The sequence below is a fragment of the Rhinolophus ferrumequinum genome, chromosome 8 (genome assembly GCF_004115265.2).
Source record: "Rhinolophus ferrumequinum isolate MPI-CBG mRhiFer1 chromosome 8, mRhiFer1_v1.p, whole genome shotgun sequence".
NCBI classification, from domain to species: domain Eukaryota; kingdom Metazoa; phylum Chordata; class Mammalia; order Chiroptera; family Rhinolophidae; genus Rhinolophus; species Rhinolophus ferrumequinum.
The window spans coordinates 33,026,430-33,048,879 of NC_046291.1; the positions used below are offsets into that span (position 1 = coordinate 33,026,430).

The following is a 22,450-nucleotide window of genomic DNA, read 5'->3' on the forward strand; positions in this document are numbered from 1 at the left end:
AAAAACACACTTAAAATAAATAAAAGTTTAAAAAAAGAGAGAAAGAAACTTAAATGAAAAATTGAACACTATATGTATATCGATTAAAATCAAGGAAAAAAAGTTACAATTATAAGTATTCTAAATTAATGGGATTTTATGGTGAAAGTTTTCTTTTTAGTTACATTGACATATTTGTAAGGTTTTAGCTTTTATTTAAATGAGTACAACCAAAAAACCTAAGACATTTCCTTTCAAATAAGAAACTGTGATGTGACAACATGGATGGACCCAGAGGGTATTATGCTAAGTGAAATAAGTCAGAGAAAGACAAATACCATGTGATCTCACTTACATGTGGAATTTAAAGAACAAAATAGTGAACAAACAAAACAGAAACAGACTCATGGATACAAAGAATAAACTGATGGTTGTTAGATGGGAAGGGTGTTTGGGGGCTGGGTGAAAATGGTGAAGGGATCAGAAGGACAAACTGATTGATACAAAATAGTCATGTAAAGCAAAGCATAGGGAATATAGTCAATAACATGGTAATAACTAGGTATAGTGCCAAGTGGGTACTAGATTAATCGGGCGATCACTTCGTAAATTATATAAATATCTAGCCACTACACTGTTCACCTGAAACTAATATAAAATAATATTGAAGGTCAACTGTAATTGAAAAATAAAAAAAATAAAAAGAAAAGAAACTGTGAAACTTGTTCACTGTTTCTGTTGTTGTTCCCAAGCTGTAAATGACCATATGTGTAAGATTATCTGTGGGTTGTGCATAGCCAGTTATAGCTGCTAATGACATTTCCCATTTAAGTATAAAGTCTCCATTCAATAAGGTTTTTCAGGAACAGTCTTTGACACTACATTTTTATAAACAAGGTATACATACTGTTTACTACTACTATTCTAGGAAATTTCCATTTATTTTTTTTCTGGAAATAAATCCACTCCAGAACATTTCTTTAAAAACAAAAATGTAACTACCAATTTAGTCTTAACAGATCCCCATCAGAACTCTTGTTTTTGCATTTGACTTCCTGGACACAGTTAAATATCTATTTAAACAGGAAAGTACTGTTATTTAAGCAATTAGAGTAATGGGGATATTTCATAAAGAGAAAAGCTTCAGGAAAAAGCACATGAAATATTTGAACATTGCCCCGCATGTGAACAAGAGCAATAGTTGAATGCCAAATGTTATTTTTGAACGGCTGCCTCATATGAAGAATTGATTGTTGAACAGCTAGATTTTAAGTCGTTTTAACATTATATCAATGTTTGCTCTATGTTTAGAGTTAAATGTACAAGAGTTTTTCCTGAGATTTTTAAATAATAACATTAAAAAATATCAATCTTCCAACTTAAAAATGGGAAAGACTAATTAATATACTCTATTTATAGTTGCCAGACTTTTCCAGATGAAACTTTCTAGGAATAGAAAAAGCCTTTGGCATTTTTTCTCCCGAGTCCACTAATAAGACCTAGAGAAAGCCCTGGCAATAACTCGTTTCCACCTGCAGAATGCTATGGCTCCTTACAACCTCCCACGCCTATCCCAGGACACCTGATATAAAGGACAATTTGTGTTTATTTTTAAGACTTCGTGCATTGTTACAATTTTAATATGTTAATTTATAGGAGTAAATGACATTGTGTCAACATAGTCCTTTGTCCCAGCTGCACACACCCACACCTTCTGTCCCTCGCAGAATTCTCATCACCGGAAGCTAATGCAGTCACCCTCTTTCTTGGACATTATTCTCTGGTTTTGCCGCAGTTCTTCCTGGCTTTTCTCATTCCATTTCGTTTCTGACTATAAATGTTTACGTTTGCAACTTCCATCGTAAGTCATTCTTCCCCTCCCAATGTTAAAATTAAACATTTAATATAAATGTTAAAGCAGTGACTATGTAAAAGATGTTGCCATTTCTTTATTTTAACTTATTTAACAAGTACTTATAGTGCACCTGCAGAATGCCATGTATAGGTACAAAACATTACAATACAAAGATGAATAAGACACAATCCTGCTCTCAAAAGAATTGCCAGTTGAACACAGAGGAAAGACATGGACTCAAGAAGAGCAAAGAAACGAAGCAAATGCAGAAAAAATAACTACCCTTAATGTCTGAAATTATTTCCCTGGCATTAGGTCATGTGCTTCTGAATCCTATTCTTTAACTGATAAGATTGAATGTAATCATGTTTATTTGGCCCAGATAGGAGACAACAGAATCAAGATATAAGCAGATCAGAAAGCTTCCTAAGAGAGGTAGTATGAATTAGGTTGACACATTATATTAATATATACACATTTGTCAATAATTCATCTTTTAACATCTTTCTTTATACAGATCAAACAAACTGCTGTATTTTATATTTTGCTTTTAAATTAATGTCTCTTTTTATTAATTAAGATTTGTTTGGTGATGTTATTTTTGAGAATTTTTTGGAATCGTTTTTAATTTTACTTCAACTGGAGAGACCATTGTTAACGGGTCTGCAAAAATCATAGAGAATTATTAGTTCTTCCCAAATAGCAATCTGTCAAAGAAAAATATGATTCCTGTTTTCATCATTTCTAAAGTGTATTAGTTCTGTTTGAAGAAATCACAGGACTAGTGTGCTGCAGTCTTAGGAGTAGTGCTATCTTGGAGGTTATCAGTTTATGAATGGGTCTTTAGTTGCTGGCAAATTTACTCTTTCTTCTAATGGATTTCCTCAATAAGCTTAAAGGTTAATTGATAAAGTCATCACTGTAAATGAAATTTATATTTTGTTCTACCATCTCTTTTTAAACCTCAGATTAATGTAGCTGCTAAAAAAGGAATGAGATTTGTTGGATTCATATCACAACATTATCCACCATTCTGCAATGGAGCCAACCATGATGGAGATATAGAATCACCACTACATGTGAGACACACTTCAGATGAAAACTGCAAAAGTTGGAATGAAGGAACATTAAGTGGGCAATCATCTGAAAGTGGAATTGAGGAAGAATTTCATCATGAAAGTGGACAGTGTCAAGTGGAACAAGATGGCAGCCCCAGTTCCTCTAAATCAAGAAAGGGAGAAGGTAATAGACAAGATGATAAGAAATAGATACATATTAGGTTAAATTTAGTAAAATAAGTTTTGTGGTTCTTTTTTAAAAAATATGAGGAAATTTCTAAAGGTTATAAAACTGAATAAACTAATATAAACTTGTCTTGATGTTTTTTAAATTATTACAGCCAGAAATAAGGTAGGTAAGATAGTTTTTCAGTTGTCCCGGCCATTGTTAGACAATGCCATCCACATACTGAATCTTTCTGTTGAAATTTGCTTTCCATCTAGTCATTCACCAGCTCCCCTGTAAAATGGAGGCTGTGCATATGTACCAAAAAAGTGATTCTGTAAAGAAAGCTGTTCTGAATTATGTTTGTCCTTGTAAACAATGTATGAGAATTTTTAGTTTTGGCCTTTCCCATTTCATGGATGGTTTTCACCCTTGAAGTTAACTGACTTTCTTTGATCATCAATTAGAATATGAAAACAGCACATCATGGTGAAACAATTACTATAACAATAGTGTCTGCATCCTAAAATATCTTTAAACAATAGTGCTATTTTGCTTTTCCAACTAGCAACTCCTTTGAAGAAACTGAGACTATTTTATTCATGTTTTTGGACTGTCCAAAGTTTTCTGATACCTTAACAGGCATGCTTTAAAAAGCACTATTACAGAATATAAAAAGACTGTGTATACCTTAGAGTTAAGAGCTGTGGAGTAAGATTGCCTCAATTTATTTATAGAAAGGAGGTTGTTGTGAGAAGTAGAATAGATGTATACAAAGTGCTTAGCCCAGTGCCTGGGACAGAATAAACTCCGAATTAAGTTAGTTACTATTAGCTGATCCTGTCATCAGTGTTGGTGCTGCAGCTGCTCACACTGGTGGCGTGTGCTTTCTGGGTTGTGGTGAGATGTGCTTAACGTCCTGTACATGACAAAGACCTATTCGGCCACAGTCAGCACAATTTCCTTAAGAAAACCAGGAGTATTTCCCAACTCACCGTCTCAGCCATCCTCACCACCACCACCATCTCCTTTCTTCACCAGTTCCCTAGCTAACCACCACCCTGATTTTCCTGCAGTGTAAAAAATGTAGGAGTGTAACGGTGAACAATGGTTGTTGGACCTGTGGTCAGAGAGCTAGTCACTATCTTCCATTCACTGCTGCCTTTAAACTGCTGGGTCCCTTCCTGACCTTGATTAGATCAGGTGTCTATTTCCAGTACTTGAAGTTCTAAACCCAATACGCTACCTACTTGATTTAATTATCAATCTTCAGATTCCACTTTGTAAATAGTTTATTTTTAAATCATATATTTCTTAATAACTTTTCTGTGGCAGTAGTTCTTAGAACCACTAAGAGGGGTAGGGGAACAGACACACACAAAAGACTTCTTAGAGAATCTGATGAAATCCGTGAGACTTAACCCAGAAAAATGCACATAACGCACATACCCAAATACTTTTGTCTATAATGCAAGTGGCGTTAGACTTCCTAAAACACAATCACAGATGTGGGTCCGTAGGGCCCCCAGTTAAGAATTTGCCAACTTACAGTAAAGTAGAAGATATGACCCAGCAATTCCATGTCTAAATATGTATTCTAGAGTCACTCCCCAAGGAGACATGAAGAATATTTGTAATAGCAAAAATTTGGAAATAATGTACATGTCCATCAACAGGAGAATAGTAAACTGGAATACTATGTAAAGTAAATGAATATGCTCTATGAAGTATTAATTATATTTCTAAAGCATAATATTGAACAAGAAAATTATAGATTGATATATATACTATGATACCATTTTTAGAAGCTATTAAATTGTAACACATTGTATATAATTTGTAGGTATATAAATATATATTAAAAGAATAAAATCTTTCACAAGAGTAATAAACACCAAATTCATTATAGTCGTAGCTATTTCTGGAGACTAGGACTAGGGAAGACTACATAGCAAGACTCAACTATATCCGTTTCTCATTTCTTTGAAAAAAGTCTGAAGCAAACATGGCACAATGTTAACATTTGATAAAGCTGAGTGGTGGTTAATTTTATTATCCTCTATGCTTGTTTATGTGCTTAAAATAGCTCATGATTAATAAAAGATTTTAAGAATCTTTTCAGTGAAATTATAGTTTTCCCCTTTTTTCTTCCTTCTGAATGCCTATCCTCAGATAACAAGTTGTATACAGTCTTCAATGTCTTTGATGATGAATCAACCTCCTGGACCTATCAGGAGGGCATCCTGTCAGTGAAAGTAACAAGAAAAGGATCTGTCATTAGTACACTTGATGCCGATTGGCTGGAGCTAACTACATTTTATTATAAGCAAGGCTTGTCTTTAATTGATTCTTTTGTGTGCTGGGAAACATCTAAAGGTAAGTTTTATATTATGATATACTGATATCTAAAGAACTTGAGCTTGTGTCAGAGTTGGTGGAAATGTTTCTACCTCTCAAGTTCTGTGACTCAAAGAACAGATATTATTCCTAAGGAAATAGATTCTAATCATTAAACAGCTATGTAGTTTAATTTAAAAGTTTAATCATCCGGTGTCATAGAATTCTAATGTAATGTTTGCTGTTGGGTTGTACCTGTCAAGACTAGACAAACCACTATGTGATCAATTAGTAGGATTTTCCTAATACAATGTACTACAAACCCCCAATCAGGAAGCTGGTGATGGCATTTGATAGTTACTATCGAAATGTATTACATTATCCCAATTTTGGACACTACCCACCATGTACTCCAGTTTATACCTAACTCTATAATATGTCTAGAAAAGTAATCTTTGGTTCAGAAAATGATATTGATCCCATATTTATTTCTACTGTCCCCTTATCTTTCATGTTGCTCTAGCCTTCCTCTTTTAGTTGCAATAGAGTATGTAATCATTCGTCTCTGTCACAAAAATAAACTTTCCAAAAATGACTTTCTAGGGAAAGTGTTTTTAAAAAAAGATTAGTACTAAAATAAAAGAAAAATAGATAGTAAGAAGACTGGCTGGGCTGGCCGGTGGCTCAGGTGGTTGGAGTGCCGTGCTCCTAATGCCAAGGTCACCGGTTCGATTCCCACATGGGCCAGTGAGCTGCACCCTCTACAGTTAAGATTGTGAACAACAGTTCTCCCTGGAGCTAGGCTGCCGTGAGCTGCCAGAGGTCAGCGTGAGTGGCCGGCAACAGCTGTGAGTGGCCTACCGATGACCGACCGCCTCAGCCCGGGGGAGTGCAAGGCTCATAATACCAGCATGGGCCAGAGAGCTGTGTCCTACACAACTAGACTGAGAAACAATGGCTTGAACCAGAGTGGGGGAGGTGGGGAGAGAGGTGGAAGAAGGGAGGGAAGAAAAAAAAGACTGGACCCATGAACGGATGGAAGTTATGAAAAAGCAAATCAGATGAGATCTCAATATACCTTACTATCGTTAAATTAGCCTAATGATACCTTCACTGATACAATTAAAAACTTTGGATATTTTAAATTATCAGGAGTCATGTTTCAGGAGCATCTGATTTAATGTTCCCTGGCATATCGCATCAGTTTGGCTCAAATAAACTCTTATAAAATTAAAAAAAAAAAAGTCACCTTCCAGTAGATCCTTTTAACTGGCAACCAAGATTAAGGATCAAGCCCATCACAGCACCCAGAAATATAGAGCCCTGCATAGTGCTTGGCACATAGCAGGCGCTCAGTAAATACTTCTCATATTGTTTGGTTATTGGAAACATCTTCCAAGTTGATCTAATAGGAAGACCATGGACTTTAGGATCAGACACACCTGGGTTTAAATCCTATGTTCTCTACTTATTAGCTGTGTGATCTGGAGAAGTAAGTTGAGCTCACTGAGTCCCAGTTTCCTCAAAAGGGGATAAAAATACTCCTATTTTATTGTTATGAGGATACAGTATGTGCAAAGTGACTCCCACGGGGCCTCAACCGCTGTCTGAATTCATTTTCTGAGGTTACTTTTTTTTCCTGACACTTGTTATGCGGTTACAATATTTGTAGTATGGATCACGTATTTGGAGGTCGGTTTATGCTTCATATCCATATTTCTCTCCCCCCAGCTTCTCCTTCTCTTTCCCTCCAAAGAGCCTAAATTGGAACCATTTCAAATTTTGGGTTGTAACTAACTGCTGAAGGAAAAACAAAAAATACTCCTTTCACAGTCTCTTTCAGGCATCCATGCCTTGGGCCTTGCCTGATGAAAATAAAATTAGCCACAGCAGTTGCCAGTTAGAGGATCTGTGGGGCTTTTGTTCTTGAAGCCTCAGAAGCTATTGAGAGAGCCCAGGGGGAGACTGTCTCCCTCTCAGCAGCTCTGGAATGTCTCATTAGACATTTTACATTGCAGGCCATGCCAAGCCCCTAACAAGCCACCTCGGTCTGTGGGGTCTGGCAGTTGGGTGTGTCACTCGGGACTTTCCTGGGAGAATACAGGGAAGCTGCATAGAGGAACCGGTGACCAATGCCTGCGTCACTGTGAGAAGCAAGTGAAGAGGAAGCAGGCCTGAATCGGTTGCTTTGTTCTGGGACATTTGATGCCTGACATCTAAAGCACATGGAGGACAATGCATATTTTGTTTTGTCTTGCTTCCATCCTCTTCCAAAATATTATCAGAAGTCAGCCCACTATGAGGAACTGAAGTATAAAACCAGAGAGTGCTCAGAAATCTAAATCTGTTAGTCCACAAATTTCATTTTTATAAAATGCCTTCCCTAAGAAACATAGAGAGAAGAAAAAAAACTTTTAAAAACAGTTTTCTCCCTCAGCAGGGTCATGGTGGAAAAGCTGTAAGGTCTGTGAAATTCCTCTTCAGTGCCCTTTCCCACTCACCCTCAAAGCCTTTTCTGCTTTGAAAAGCCCCAGAGGAGAGGCGCCCTGCGGCCCTCTCAGTGTTCTTGCACCTGAGGGTTCTCCCTGCAGTGGGTTCCTGTACCTGACCTTGGCCATCATTGCTTGGCCTTTATCAAACCAGCCCGCCACTGGAATCATTGCACATTTACCTGGGACTTGCACAGTGGGGTAAAAACCTCCAAATAAACCCACAAGCACCAAGTCAATTGAGCCAACAAAGACACAACACTTTATTCTACCAGAATGGATAGAGGTCCAGAGGGCAGCTGACATGAGATGAGATGGGCAGCTTTGCCCGCTGGTACAAGACACACACACACACACCCTTGAGGTTCCCACATTTCACTAACCTCCAAATGCCCCCATCATACTCAGAGCATAGTCTCTCCCCACCTTTACTATACCCACACCTTAAGGCTACATTTTAATTCTTTATGAATTCTTTACAGATTTCTCTTGCTATTCATTTCCATCTCTGCACCCCTATAAAAATGCTTTTGTGCAGCTGGCAGGGAGATGTAGCAGAATGAGGAGTGGGGTAGAGTGACATTGAAACCTGGATTTATTCACTTCACATATATGTATATATGCCAGGCCCTATGCCTGGCATTTGGGTGGGTTTACAGCTATGAGCAAAATGGATGTCTTCCCTACTCTTGAAGAACTAGCCACATGGATTCAGGCAGTCAGGCAGTAACAGGTGTCAAAACATATATATGTAATTTCAAAATTGAGAAAAGTATCGTAATGTCACCCAATAGGATAGCGTAATGGGAGCAACAGAGAAGAACCCACCTAGAGGGGTAGTCAGGATGTCCTGTCTGACTGAGACTGGAAGGCTGGGTAGGAGCCAGCACGGGACAGTCAGAGATAGATAGTTCTGCGCAGAGGAAACACCCCCGAATGTACAAAAACACTAGTTCAGGAGAGAGGAACCGGGAACTGGTCTCTGTCAGTGCGGCAGCAGATGCAAGAGAGAATGGGTCCCGACAAGGTGGGGAGGTAAGCAACAGCCACTCCACGCAGAGTCTTATAATATAATAATGCAACAAGAGCCAACATGTATTTGTACTTATTTTGTGCCAGCACTGTTTTGAACACTCTACGTTTATTAACTCATTTAATCCTCACAGCAACCCTATGAGGTAGGTATGATTATTCCCCTTTTACAGAGGAGGAAACTAAGGCCAGAGATACTAAATAATGTGCGCATGTTCACACAACTAGAAAGTGTGTGTGTGGGGCGGGGAGGTACCTAAGTAGAGTGTGTGCTCTTTAACCAATTTGCCATCCTGGCAGGAACTTTATTCCAAGTCATTCATTAAAAATTTAAAGAACAAGTTATGACCTGATCTGCAGTTTTAAAAAAGCCTCTTTGGCATCATTTTGGGAAATGGATCACAGAGGGCAAGAGTGGAAGTGGAGAGGCTGTTGCAACTTCGCAGGTGGAGATGGAGAGAAATAGACAGGCTGAGATTTGTTTTGGAGACAGAATGCTCATGAATGAGATGCAGAAGGAGAGTTCCCCATGTGCCTGCTCTCCACTTCTCAGAGATGGTCACGGGCCCACCTCTAGGCAGTTTAATGCCAAAAATGATTCCTGGACCAAAAATACTAAAATGGAATGTTACCCTTCCTCATGTTTGCAGGACTGTCAATGACATATCTGGCTGAAATGAATGTGTAACATCACATCTAGACAAGTAAACCATTCCCTGGGAATTCTTTAAGCTTGTGCTTCTAAACACCAAGGTCCACTTACCCTTGGAGTATGCAGCCTTGTGCCAGAGACTACAAGTTCACAGGATAAACCTCCTCTTGGAGTGTCAATATTACTTTAAGATTGGGGTATGGGGGTGAGGAGATGGGAGAACATTACTTTTTTCAAATATGAGTATATTTGAAGATGATGCAAAGCTTGCATGGATTTTAAGATACAATAGTAGACTTTAAGGAAACCTTATTCTTGTCACAGTTGTTTCAAACTGTACCTGGAGACCATCCTTCACTGATACAAGTTGTACGTTCCTTTGCTATGGGTGGTACTTGGCTTAAAATTTTTTTGAGGGAGAGGTCCAAGATGGCAACATAAACACTGTGCCTGCTTCCTTCCATGAACACATTAAAATTACAACTAAATTACAGAACAATCAACCTGGAAAACCATCTGAAGTCTGGCTGAAGTTTTATCACTAAGGATATAAAGAAGCCACGTTGAGACTGGTAGGAGGGGTTGATACGCAAAACAGGCCCCAAACCTCCGTGTGGGGGTTGAGAATCAGGAGGGATAACTCAGCCACAGAGGTGACCCCCAGAGGAGCGAGGGACCCCAACCCCATACCAGGCTCCCCAGCCCAGAGTACTGGTACCAGGAAGAGAAGCCCCAACAACATCTGGCTGTGAAAAAACAGTGGGGATTCCAACTATCCAGGTGGGACAGAAGGCTGTAGGAAACCCAGACGTCCTCTTAACAAGCCCGCGCACAAACTCTCTCACTGCCAGGCACTCACCTTGGGCTTCAGCAGAGGGATGGTGACTCAGGAGACATCAGAGGCAGACGGGAGGAGGGGAGGCAGACTGAGGTGTGTGGCTTCAGGGCGAGGCTGGAGGACCATCACCATTTTCCCTGTGTGGAATCCTGCTCCCTTGCAGCCAGCAGGTGGACGCCATCTTTCCTGTGTTGAGCCCGCCCCCACACGGCCAAATCTGAATCTGATTGGTCTGTGAGCTTCACTGCTCCACCCTGCTGACCCACCCTACCCAACTCCCCCAATACCAGAAGCACTTTTTGGGAGCAAATAGCTCTGCCCACACTGCACTCTTTCTTGGGAAACTATCAGCGCCCACGGGCCCCAAGCAGGTGCAACTGGCCTCAGTGTGCTCTGAGACTTTTGCTGAGTAGCTCCAGGCTCAGCACTGGCACCAAACCAGAGTCTGCATTAACCTGTGACCACAGTTCTTCCCACTCTAGTGACTCCCTGAGGCCCTGCTTCACCCAATTTGAGGCTTTATCAGTGGCTGAAACTTAAAGGAGCTGGCAGGTGTGGGTGAAAAAAGGGGAAGGGATTAAGAAGTACAAATTGGTTGTTAAAAAGTGGTTATGAGGATGTAGGGTATAGCAATAAGGAATATAGTCAATAACATTTTAATAACTATGTATGGTGTCAGATAGGTACTAGATTTGTTGGGGTGATAGATGGGAGTGGGTTGGGGTGCAGGGTGAAAAAGGTGAAGGGACTAAGTACAAATTGATAGTTACAAAATAGTCATGGGGATGTAAAGCAAAGCATGGGGAATACACTCAATGATATGGTAATAACTATGTATAGTGCCAGGTGGGTACTAGACTAGTCAGGGGATCACTTTGTAAATTATATCAATGTCTAACCACTATGCTGTACACCTGAAATTAATACATGAACTAATATTGAATGTCAGTTGTCATTGAAACATTAAAAAGAGGGAGGAAGGTGAAGCAGAATAAGAGGTCCAAATTTCCAGGTATAAAACAAATAAGTCATGGGAATGTAATATACAGCATAGGGAATATAGTCGATAACATTGTGATATCATAATATGGTGTCAGGTGGTTACTGCACTTATCATAGTGATCACTGCTTTAGGTACACAATTGTTGAATAACTATGGTGTACCCCTGGAACTAATATAATATTGTATGCTAACTATATTTTTAATAAAAATCTTTTTTAAAAAATTTAAGAAGCAGTGGGTCAGGCCAATGCTTTGTAACTTTTTCGTGTTAAGCACACGTAGAAAGTGGTCAGTGTGGGGCACACGGTGTAAGTGGACAATACTGCTCTGGGCTGGAGGGGGCGCCCATATATTGGCATCCCTGTCACAGGGTTCTCGGCACACCAATGGGCCACAGCACCCTGGGTGGGGAGCTCTGGATTATGTAATATGAAGAGATGACTCCGTTCAGCGACAGTTATTAAGTAACTGTTCAGAATTATCCCCTCACCCCATTACCTGGAAGATATAATACACCAAATGGTCATTCCCCATGAGACCTTCCCTGCCACCCTCCCTAGCTGCACTTCTGTTAGGAAGAATTTCTCGAAAGATGTAAGTACCCCTTCCCATGGAAGAGTCAATCGTCTCTGGCTCTGGCTCTGGGGATTGGCATGAGCCCTAAGCAAACCAGCCAGGGGTCCTTGGGAGCTCTAAAGTGAGAAGAAAGGACTTTAGTTTTTAACTGAAGTATAACATACATATACAAAGTGAATTAATCTTGTGTGTACAGCTGTTCAAGATGCAGAACATTTCCTTATACATCAATTAGATCTCACCAAAGCTAAAAAAAATCATCTGTCCAGGGAAGCTGGCAGCTGCCCCAGCCTTCCAATCAGTGGTTGCAAACGCACCCTCCTGGGGTGCCTGGGGTTTGGGCCTGACCTGTGTCACTCTGGACCACCTATTTTACATAAAGCGATGAAATACTGGAGCTGTTGTAGAAGAAAAGCTTGTAATTCCAATACATTCTTAGCCTGAGAGGGCTGTACAACAGGGAAACACATGTGGACTGCAAAGGATGCTGAGGGGAAAGTTCCCTGTAGACATGACTGGCATAGATGGGGGAGAAGTCACTATTTCGGTGTATGCCAAAAACTCACTTCCAGAACTTAGTCAAGTAGTGGCAAGCAGTCCATTGTTAAATGTGCACATTGTATTCAAAGGAAAGAAGGAATGTCATCAAAATGTGAAATTATGGGGTGTAATTGATGTAAAGCAAGGTTATGTAACTATGACCGCAACAAAGATTGAGATCACCATGAGAAAAGCTGAACCTATGCAATGGGCAAGTCTGGAATTGCCTGCAACACAAAACCAGGAGAAACAAAAAGAAGATAAAACAGAATGAGCTGAGAGGGAATAAAAAGTTGTTGACTGTTTCAGAATCCTTAATATGTGCTTATGTGGTGGCTTGCTGCTGTAATCTTTTGCTTTGTTGTTGCTGTTATTGTTAAATCTGGCATTTCAGGGCAACAGCAGATTCTTAAAAGCAAAAGTCAGTTGATCTTTTAATGCCTCCCATTTTCCTTTTGAGTTACCTAAGATTGATCATTCATTTCTCCTCACTAATAGAACTGTAGTGGTGTCCCATACTTGAGGAAGCTACAAATTAGCTGGTAAACAGTTACAGTATTTCTTAGTGTTACATTATGTTAAGCTGAGAACTATAAAGTAACATTTGTTCACATCTTTCTGTTATTCCATAATTAGTAAAGCAAGATGGAATACCAAAATTTTAATTAGTTTTTTCATGAGTTTGTGTTCCTATAAAACTTGAAAATCTTTAAGGAAGAGATAAAGCTCTGCAGTTTTTTCCACTCGGGAAGGTTACTTTCTGTAGGAGGTTTAATTCTGAGGCAATGTAGTAAGTAGTTAAAGAGGAATATATGCATTGATTAACAAATTAGAGTTAATTTACAACTAATTGAAATAAAAAACTATATCAGTATCTATGTTACTTGCCAAGCAGTATGATTTAAGAGTATAAGAAACATGGGGGAGCCGATTGGCTTAGTTGGTTCAGTTGATTAGAGCTCAGTGCTCATAACACCAAGGTCACCAGTTCGATTCCCACATGGGCCAGTGAGCTGTGCCCTCCACAACTAGAGTGAAAACAACGACTTGACTTGGAGCTGATGGGTACTATAAAAACACACTGCTCCCCAATAAAAAAATTTTAAAAAAGTATAAGAAACATTATAAATAAAAGCATAGAGGCAACAATTTGGTTAAAATTTACCATTTTATAAGACTAAGCAATAATGTTAACTATCTCTTTCCTGATTATTTATAAGGTCTTGCTATGTATGGTTTTATGACTAAATTATATCTGAATTATAGCCTACACCCTCTTACAATCTTTAATTATATAAAGAGAAATTAAATATATATCTGGCCTTCCTGATGGAAAATTATATCTATAGAATTATAGATTAAAAGGCTTATGAAAATACACTAGAATATCAGAAAACAATTTAAGTTTTGCTTTATGACAACTATCAATTACATGTTAAATAAACTAGCTTAATTGTTTTGGAGGGTTTTTTTAGGCTTTCATGAACAGTTTGACAATTCCAGGTGATATAATTTTGATTATGTGTTGTACTTTATTAAATAGGTTTCACAGAATTAGATTGTTTATGCTAATTAATCCCATTAAAGGATAAGTTATTTTTGAGGTAGTGTAGAGCTCACGAAGAAAATGAAAAATAAGAAATGTTATGAAGTCCAAAACTCTGGCAGAACTTAACAAGTTTGGGCATGAATTATGCTTAGATAGAATAAAATGATTATTTTCTTTAAAAAAAATCATGTCAATTATATCTCAATAAAGCTGGGAGGAAAAAAATGCAAAAAAAAAAAAAAAAAGGTACAGGATATTTCCAATATCCCAGAAGACCTCCTCATGACCCTTTCCAGTCAACCCTATCCTCCCATCCAGAGATAAGCATTATTCCAGCTTCCACCACCATAGATTAATTTTGCCTGTTCTTGAACTTCATGTAGGCTGAAGCATAAAGTATGTAGTCTTTTATATCTGGCTTCTTTTGCTCAACATAGTATCTCTGAAATGCATCCATATTGCTGCATAGCAGTGAGTCTTCCATTTTTTATTCTCATATAGGATTGCACTGTATGAGTCTACCACATCTTCTCTCTTTCAAAACAAAAGAAATTTAGAAGTATTAGGGAACCCCAGTATTGAGAATAAGAAAACAGATGCAGAGTCACAAAACCTATGGTTCTCACGTTATAGAATCCCCAAAATAAATAAGAGGCAGATTTTAAATAACTACATAGTTATCGCAGTATATAATTATTTTTAAAATTCATACCCACATTCTAAAAAAGGACTTGGACCATATACATTTTTAAAGATGATCTAGTGATGCCCTGAACTTACAATCAGAAACAGATTTGATTCCTCTGGTCACTTTGGTGTGACAAGGGCCAGTACATTTAAAGGAAGTGGAAAATATACTGTAATTAGAAAACAAATTACAACTAAGTAGTAAATTTAACTTGACTGGTTCTTGGAAACCACTCTGAACAACGTAAATTCTTTGTGATATTCTGCCTTAACTGTGATATAAAAATAATAACATAATGATTTTCTCTTAAAGTTTATAGCCTGTTAATAAAAATTAAAACTGAAAATTATATTGAAATTACTTTCGTCTTTTTTATATTTAAGCTTAGTAGAACATTTGAAAACTTTGTAGGCCTTTGTTATTTAGATTAACTGTCAACTTTGATGTGACATTGTGCTGTGTAAAAACCAAAATGTTTAACCAGCACGCGACCATGGGAAAATTGTCTCCTATTGCAAAACTGGAGACAAAAGCACTTCCATAAAATCATTTTAGTTTTGGCCAGCTGGTTATTGTCAACTATTCAAGAAAACGTCAGAGAGGCCCTCCCTTAAAACTTCCTTCCCAGCAGGAATTCTTTTGACAATGACTTCTGTGTAGGATCTTCCTGTTACCATTCTTTCTTTTTTTTTAAGCATCATTGAGGTAAAGAATTGTTCTGTGTTTATATTTTTTGAAGACCTCGCTTAGTTTTAATATCACACCTTGAAATTTTAATAAATTTCAAGGATTAACATTTTTAATGTTGTTTCTTTTAATGGTATAATTAACATGCGTACAACGTACAGATCAGAAACCAAAATTTGATTTGAAGGTGAAGTCATTTGCAGATGTTTCTTAGGCTCAGGAAATCTTGCCTCTCTCTGTATGATATTATTTTATCTTGTTTTTGTTATTGTAGTTTTCATATTTATAGTTTGATTTTAATTCAGTGAAGTATAAAATTGTCTTGACCTTTGCAAAAGAAAAAAAAAATTAACCTTCAAAGAAGAAGAGGGTGTTACTGATTGAGCCATAACCTGTGTTCATTAATTGATATATTTTTCTTTAAGCTTCCGATAAGGATTACTCAAGGATTTAAACAATCTTAAGAGACACTTAGTATTTACAATTCTTCTTAATTGTATCCTTTTCCTCACAGGGGACCATTTGCCTAAATCTTTGGAAGGGTTCTTTATCTATGAAGAAGAAGGCTCTGGAGTTCCAGGTTCCAGTAGGAAAGGAAATGATGCCATCGTAGTAGAACAATGGACTGTTATCGAGGTAATCTGCAGTTTTCTGACAATTTAGCTTTACTTTTATATTTAGTTTAACATGGTAAAGATCTTCATTGTCTAACACGTGCAGTATCCTTCAGACACCTTTGTGCAGTGTTCAGAATTTCATCACAAATGCATGAACAAACTTCTTTCAGATCTGTGAACATGGCTTTACCCAATGTTCAACTTTGTTATAAGACGGCAAAATGATTACCTATACATAAATAACAGTAGATTCCCAAAGAGTTGGCTTTCTAATTCTAAACAAAGTCCCCCAGCACTGAGATTCTCTTTACACTTGCCAGATGGTGGAAAGTGAAAAAACTTCAGTCAATTACTGGTATTTTATCTCCAAGTAACCCAAGTGAACTATCAAAGGCAAAAATATCCAAAAGGTATTTTCTCTCTCAGCAGGCCAAATATGTACACACAGCATTGTCCTTCCTAATCAGAGATGACACTGCTGCTGTGTGCACTCTGAATTCAGATATCACCAAATGGAGCCCTTGAGGTGAATTCAGGTATATTGTGTTGTGTGTATGAGGCAACAGCCTCTTCCATAGATACTGCCACCTTTCCGGTCTTGCAAAGGTTGGAGAAACATAGCCCATTTTCAAAGCAACTAGAAATCCCATTGAGGGGAATAAAAAGGATTTTGGGAAAAAGGTAAAGCTCCAAGGAAAAATCAATTCCAGCTGAGGAAGAAGCAGTGGACTTTCCACACGTAAGCTCCTCTCACCTTTCACTCGCCAGTTCTCACTCTCCTCTCAGGTCCTTACCTCCCAGTCCTAAACCAGAGTTTCTGAAAGCGTGGTCTGTAAACTAGTTGGATCCAAATCACCTAGGGAGCTTATTGAAAATACAGATTCCTGCCCTGCCCCACACATTAGTGTCTGATGCCAGAACAAGACTGAAGGAAGGCCCACGCTTTGGAGAACCAGATGGAAACCTCTCTCCACTCTGATCCGCAGTGTTTCTAAACTGGTTCGAGGGTTGGAAGGCAGCAGGTAGCAGAAAAGGTAGCCCAGGAAGACTGCAACCTGGCGAAATGGTTCTTAATGGAGCGTGAACTCCCCTTACTGGAACACCCATCGCCCTTTACTGTAATCACTTGTGGAGCTGGTTGTCTCTGCCATTACTCACGCGGTTATGCTTACCCACCACACAGGGCTGTGAAATCAAGACGGATTACGGCCCTCTGCTGCACACTCTGGCTGAGTTTGGGTGGCTCCTGACCAGCGTGTTGCCTACACCGATACTGAGACATGACAGGTAACGCCAAAGTATCCTTACATACTCTCTTTTAATTCTAAAATACGGTTCGTTTGTTAGATAATTCAATTTAACAAACGCCTATGTAATGCCTACAGAAAGCATTTCCCTGGAATTCTAATCTGATTTCATGGACCTTGGAGATCAGCACGTGTAATCCTCTCCAGTTGTATATGTGCACGCTCTTAGTCTCCTCCCCGAGGGCCGAGCCATCGCAGGGCCATGGGAGCACGACTCACAACTCAGGGCTGCTATAGCACTCCGAACGCTGCCGTTTCCCGGAAGACGGCATTGCTAAACCCTTTTTTCTAACTCAAGGTGCCGGTGCTTTCCTAGAGTGAAGACTGAGTGCCAATAAATCTGCAAACAGCAAAGCACCGCCCCTCTGTAGGGCCCACGGTCCTGCTCCTGTGCACCGCCTGTGCAGAGCTGCGGCGCCCGGGCGGCGGGGTTGGGGAGCCCGGGAGCCAGGGGCCGCGCTTCGGCCCCCATTCCCCCGCCCCTCCGGCGTGCTGGGTTAGCTGTCACGGGAGTACCGACTTGTTAGTAGCTGTCGCCACTAAAGTAAATGCCTACATTAGTACCAAAATGCCAACACTTCACAAATACCAACAATTCCTTTTCTCCTTTTACTAACTTTCCCTATTTCCTTTCCTGGGAAGGAAAAATTGAATTGTACTTTTTTTTTTTTTTTTGAGAGTGAGAGAGACAAATTCAGTCTTCTGTATAAAGTGCTTTGCTATCCCTTGGACTCAGATATGTTCCTTCTGCCCTCTTTGGCATCCAGCCAATGATTGGCTGCCCTGCCCGGGGCCAGAGACTACCTACGGAGGACAGCACCTGAGCCTTCTCCTCTCACAGAATCAGTCAAGCTTTAACATTCTGAGTAATTGTCAGGTGTGGCTGAGAATACAACTCCTCCTTCCTTGGTCTGTCTCATCCATCCTTCTCACCTTCTCTGGTTTTCCTAGCTTAGTAACTTACCAGTATCCCAATGTCCCCACAAACTTTAAAAACATTTGATTGACTTGGCTCTATAATAAAGCCACACCTTCTTCAGGTGGGGAGAGAAATAAAGATGGATACAGAGAACACTTACTCAAGCTTTAAAAGGAGGGATTAGAAGTCAGCAAAGCAATTAATCTGCTTATCTTCTCAGAGATCTATTGGTAACTTCTCAGATTGTGATTGACAACTGCCTGAAGTATTATTTCCCATCTTTTTAAGATCTGTGACATACCTGTCATCACAATACAGCAGTAATTCTCAAGATTTGGTCTTCCAGCCAAGCAATATGAATCACCTGGGGAGCCTATGAACAGACACATGCTGGAGGCCCACCCCAGTGGGACAGTCAGAAGATTTGAGGGTGGGACCCATAAACCTGCATGCATTTCACACGCTTCTGAAGATGATTACCACTTGAGGAACTTGGCAGGAAGTAGTGAGATACTGTTTCCCCAAAAGTAAGGCCTAGCCAGACAATTAGCTTTAATGCATCTTTTGGAGCAAAAATTAATATAAGACCCAGTCTTACAGTTAAATAATATTTTTTACTATAAGACCAGGTCTATAGTATAATATAATACCAGGTCTTAACCGGGTCTTATATAATATAGGACCCAGTCTTAACGGGGTCTTATATAATATAATATAATATAATATAATATAATATAATATAATACAATACAATACAATATAATACTGGTTCTTATATTAATTTTTGGTCCAAAAGACGCATTAGAGCTGATTGTCCAGCTAGCTCTTATTTTCCGGGAAACACGGTAAAAGGAACTCCTGTCCCCTGCCTTTCTACTACCACTCAGTGTAAATCTGCCAAACCATGGTCTGTCCCACTCCCCATCCTCCCTCAGAATAATTTGTATATCTGGACTTCTCATCTCTTTTTAGTCATTCTCCTAGGTGTATAATTTAGGGTTTCACTTGGCCTATTACGGTTAATCCTTCCTAAAAGTACTCTGAATTCTGAGCCTTTCATGTTCCTTTTTCTCTCATGAAAAATACATTAACAATCCTCCCCCCCATTCACTCAGGGCTTCTGCTCTCATAGGTCTAAATATTTCCTAGTGAAATGAATGACTGACTGGGCACTAAATTAGACAGCAAGTCCCGAGAGCTGGATGCTGAGCCACAGAACATGGGCTGGATCTCCTTCAGCATCTCCTGCTTCTGGTTGGCTTGGGAATGAGGACAGGACAGACAGTAAAGGTGGGAAAGAAGGGCTTGAGTATCCTGTGAAGAGGGGCAGTGGAGGAGCCTCGCACCACACTTGACCACTGTGTCCGGGGTGCTGCGCTGCATAAGGTCACAAGCTGGACCCAGTGATAAGGGGGCCCACTGGACTGAGAAGTGGCTGCATATTCTATTTGGAGCAGAGGTAGTCCCACTGCCTCACCACCATTCCAGCCTTTCTGTACGCCTCCTATCCACCACGGCATTGGGGAGTCAGCATGGACGTTTCAGGCCTTTCATGGGGGGGGGCCTTTCGGGCCCTTTCAGAGCCTTTTTGGCTCATCTTCACGTGGAACTACAATAGCAAAGGGGCTAAACTGCTGGTCTGCTTATTAAACTACTGCTTGTAACAGTGAAAAACTGGACACAATATAAATGTCTAGCAATAGAAACTGGTTAAATACATTATGAACTATCAATACAATAGAATAATATGAAGCTGATAAAAAGAATGAGTATATAGATCTTTATTGTCATAGAATTCTCTGTTGGAAATTATTGAGTTAAAAAAAAGTTTTGGGAAACCATTGTAGTGTCATCCCAATTTTTAAAGTTTATACATTTTGAATATATCTAGCAAAACTCTGAAAGGCTACAAAGCAAATCTAGTGAGTGGTTAGCTCTTGGAATTATGGGTAGGGGAAAGGGAAATGGGATTTCTACTTTGTCTTTATATGTTTTCTATGATTTGAATTTTTACAAGGAATATGTGTTTATTCCGTGATTTAAAAAAAAAATCGCGTTAAAAATTAAAAAAAAATCAATCAAGTAATAAAAAGATGTGGAAGCTGTCTGCTCTGAAGGACCCTGTAGCTGGTAAAGCTGACACTTAGTACATAACCAAGGGCTTGCATTCAGGTAGGGACAGGTCAAGCTTATGTATTACATAATGTAATATAGTAACTAATCAAGGGCTAAATGAAGTACTTCAGTCTATAGATTCTATAGGAGTATTAAAAAGAAGAGAGAGGGGCTAGCCCAGTGGCTCAGGTGGTTGGAGCGCCATGTTCCTAACACCGAGGTCGCTGGCTGGATTCCCACATGGGCCAGTGAGCTGTACCCTCTGTGTCCTACACAACTAGACTGAAAAACAATGGCTTGAATGGAACGGGGCGGGGGGCGGGGGTGTAGGGGTGAGGCAGAAGAAGGGGAAAAAAAGGAAAAAAAATAAGAAGAGAGTATAGATAGTCAAAGTTAGATGGAATCGTCAAATAGTGATGAGATTCCAAGGCAGCATCACCATTTAGCAGAACCTCACTTAGGATCTGCTTTTGATCCTAGATAGAAGGTAGTAGAAAAATGTATTTTAATAGTAGTAATTGCCCTTATGCTACAGGGTACACTAGAACATACAATGTCTAGTGGTTTTTCATATGCCATGAACATTACGCAACATTGATGTTTGCTTTGTTCCCTAACATTTTGTAAGTTAGGTACATCTAAGAGCCTGAAGGTAGACAATCTAGGATGAAGGTAAAGGTTCATTGTTGTTATCTGGTAACATATATTACTGGTAAAATCTGTTTATCCTCTGGCTTTTTATTTTTGTCCAAATATGCTGTCCCTGTGACAGTCACATGCTGGTCTTAGAAATATTACATACAGTTCAGCTTGGTCCAGGTGGTGGATAGAGCCTGAAAGTACTCAGCCTCTGAAACTCGAAGAATATTCCCAGGCTTTGAGCTACATGAATCTCATTTTAATCACATTTTCACCATTAACTAGCTATAGGACTTTGGGAAGTCACATAATCTCTTTAGGTCTCGGTTTCCTCATCTGGAAAACAATAGCATCAACTTTACTGGATTGTCATGATGATTAAGTGAGATACTGCAAAGTATCTACTCAGAGCCTATGCATACTAGGTTAATAGAATAGAGCTATCATATGGGACCCAGTCCTTTAGCTGAACCAAAATCCCTAAGAAGTTGAAACCAATTGTGCAAGCATGATAACTTGGCCTGCCCTAAATTGTGATATTTCAGAAAATGTAAATATTTCAGTTCACTCTATACAAAATCAGCACTGAGCATTACAAGTCAGTAAAAGAAACAGAAATAAGTAAATAATGACCCTATAAAGATACATGCTTACAAGTATGCTCACACCCAGAAAAATGAGTACCTGTCATGATCTTTCTGTTGGGGCCCACATGTCTGAAAACAAAACTTAGAACTACCGCCAGTGAAAACCTTCTTCCTTAAATATCTTTGTCTCATATACAACAGTGTTTTAAACAATTGCAACTTTTTCCTACTCTTCTATCACCTAAACCATAACTTGAGTGTTATACATAAGATATTTTCCCTGATTTCTTTCATTACTCAAATAATCCGATTATGGGATCGAATAAAGGTATTTTCGCAGTGTGTCCCTAGGTTAAGGTTGTTGCTTCATTATCCTAGGCAATATTACACTGTCAACAATTAAAACTGTGTTACCATAGAAACATTATAATGTGGTACTCTGATATCATCGTTATTTCAGGGTTACTGTTGTCAGCACTGAAAACTTGCCAGAATACCTCTTAATTGTCATCCCTATATATTTATACAAATGAGCCCAATCCTTTTCAAAAAAAAATCAAGGTGAAAATTGATATTAACCTCTTCAGGGCAAATCTGGTAGAGGATCAAATTAGATGAACCAGCAGCTAATATAGCTGACCTTAAAATAATCACCAGAATAAAATGGAAGTTGGAGCCAAAGTTCCCTCTGTTTGGCTACCTCAGCAGGGTCACTCCTCTCTCCCCAATAATAATCTGGGGCAGAGGCAGGAATGTGCATTTTAATACGAATGAAAGGTGATTCCAATACACTTTCATAAACACTGAATTATAACAT

General features: G+C 39.1%; 1 protein-coding gene across 7 annotated transcripts in view; it reads left to right on the forward strand.

Moving 5' to 3' along the window:
- Window positions 1–22,450, forward strand: part of RFTN2 (raftlin family member 2) — a 54,998-nt gene that overhangs the window by 18,932 nt on the left and 13,616 nt on the right. For all 7 annotated transcript variants that reach the window (XM_033113062.1, XM_033113059.1, XM_033113061.1 and 4 more), the window contains exons 5-8: window positions 2,803–3,076; window positions 5,231–5,434; window positions 15,964–16,085; window positions 17,250–17,353. In XM_033113062.1, the coding sequence (XP_032968953.1) occupies window positions 2,803–3,076; window positions 5,231–5,434; window positions 15,964–16,085; window positions 17,250–17,353 (704 nt within the window). The remainder of the gene's footprint in view (window positions 1–2,802; window positions 3,077–5,230; window positions 5,435–15,963; window positions 16,086–17,249; window positions 17,354–22,450) is intronic.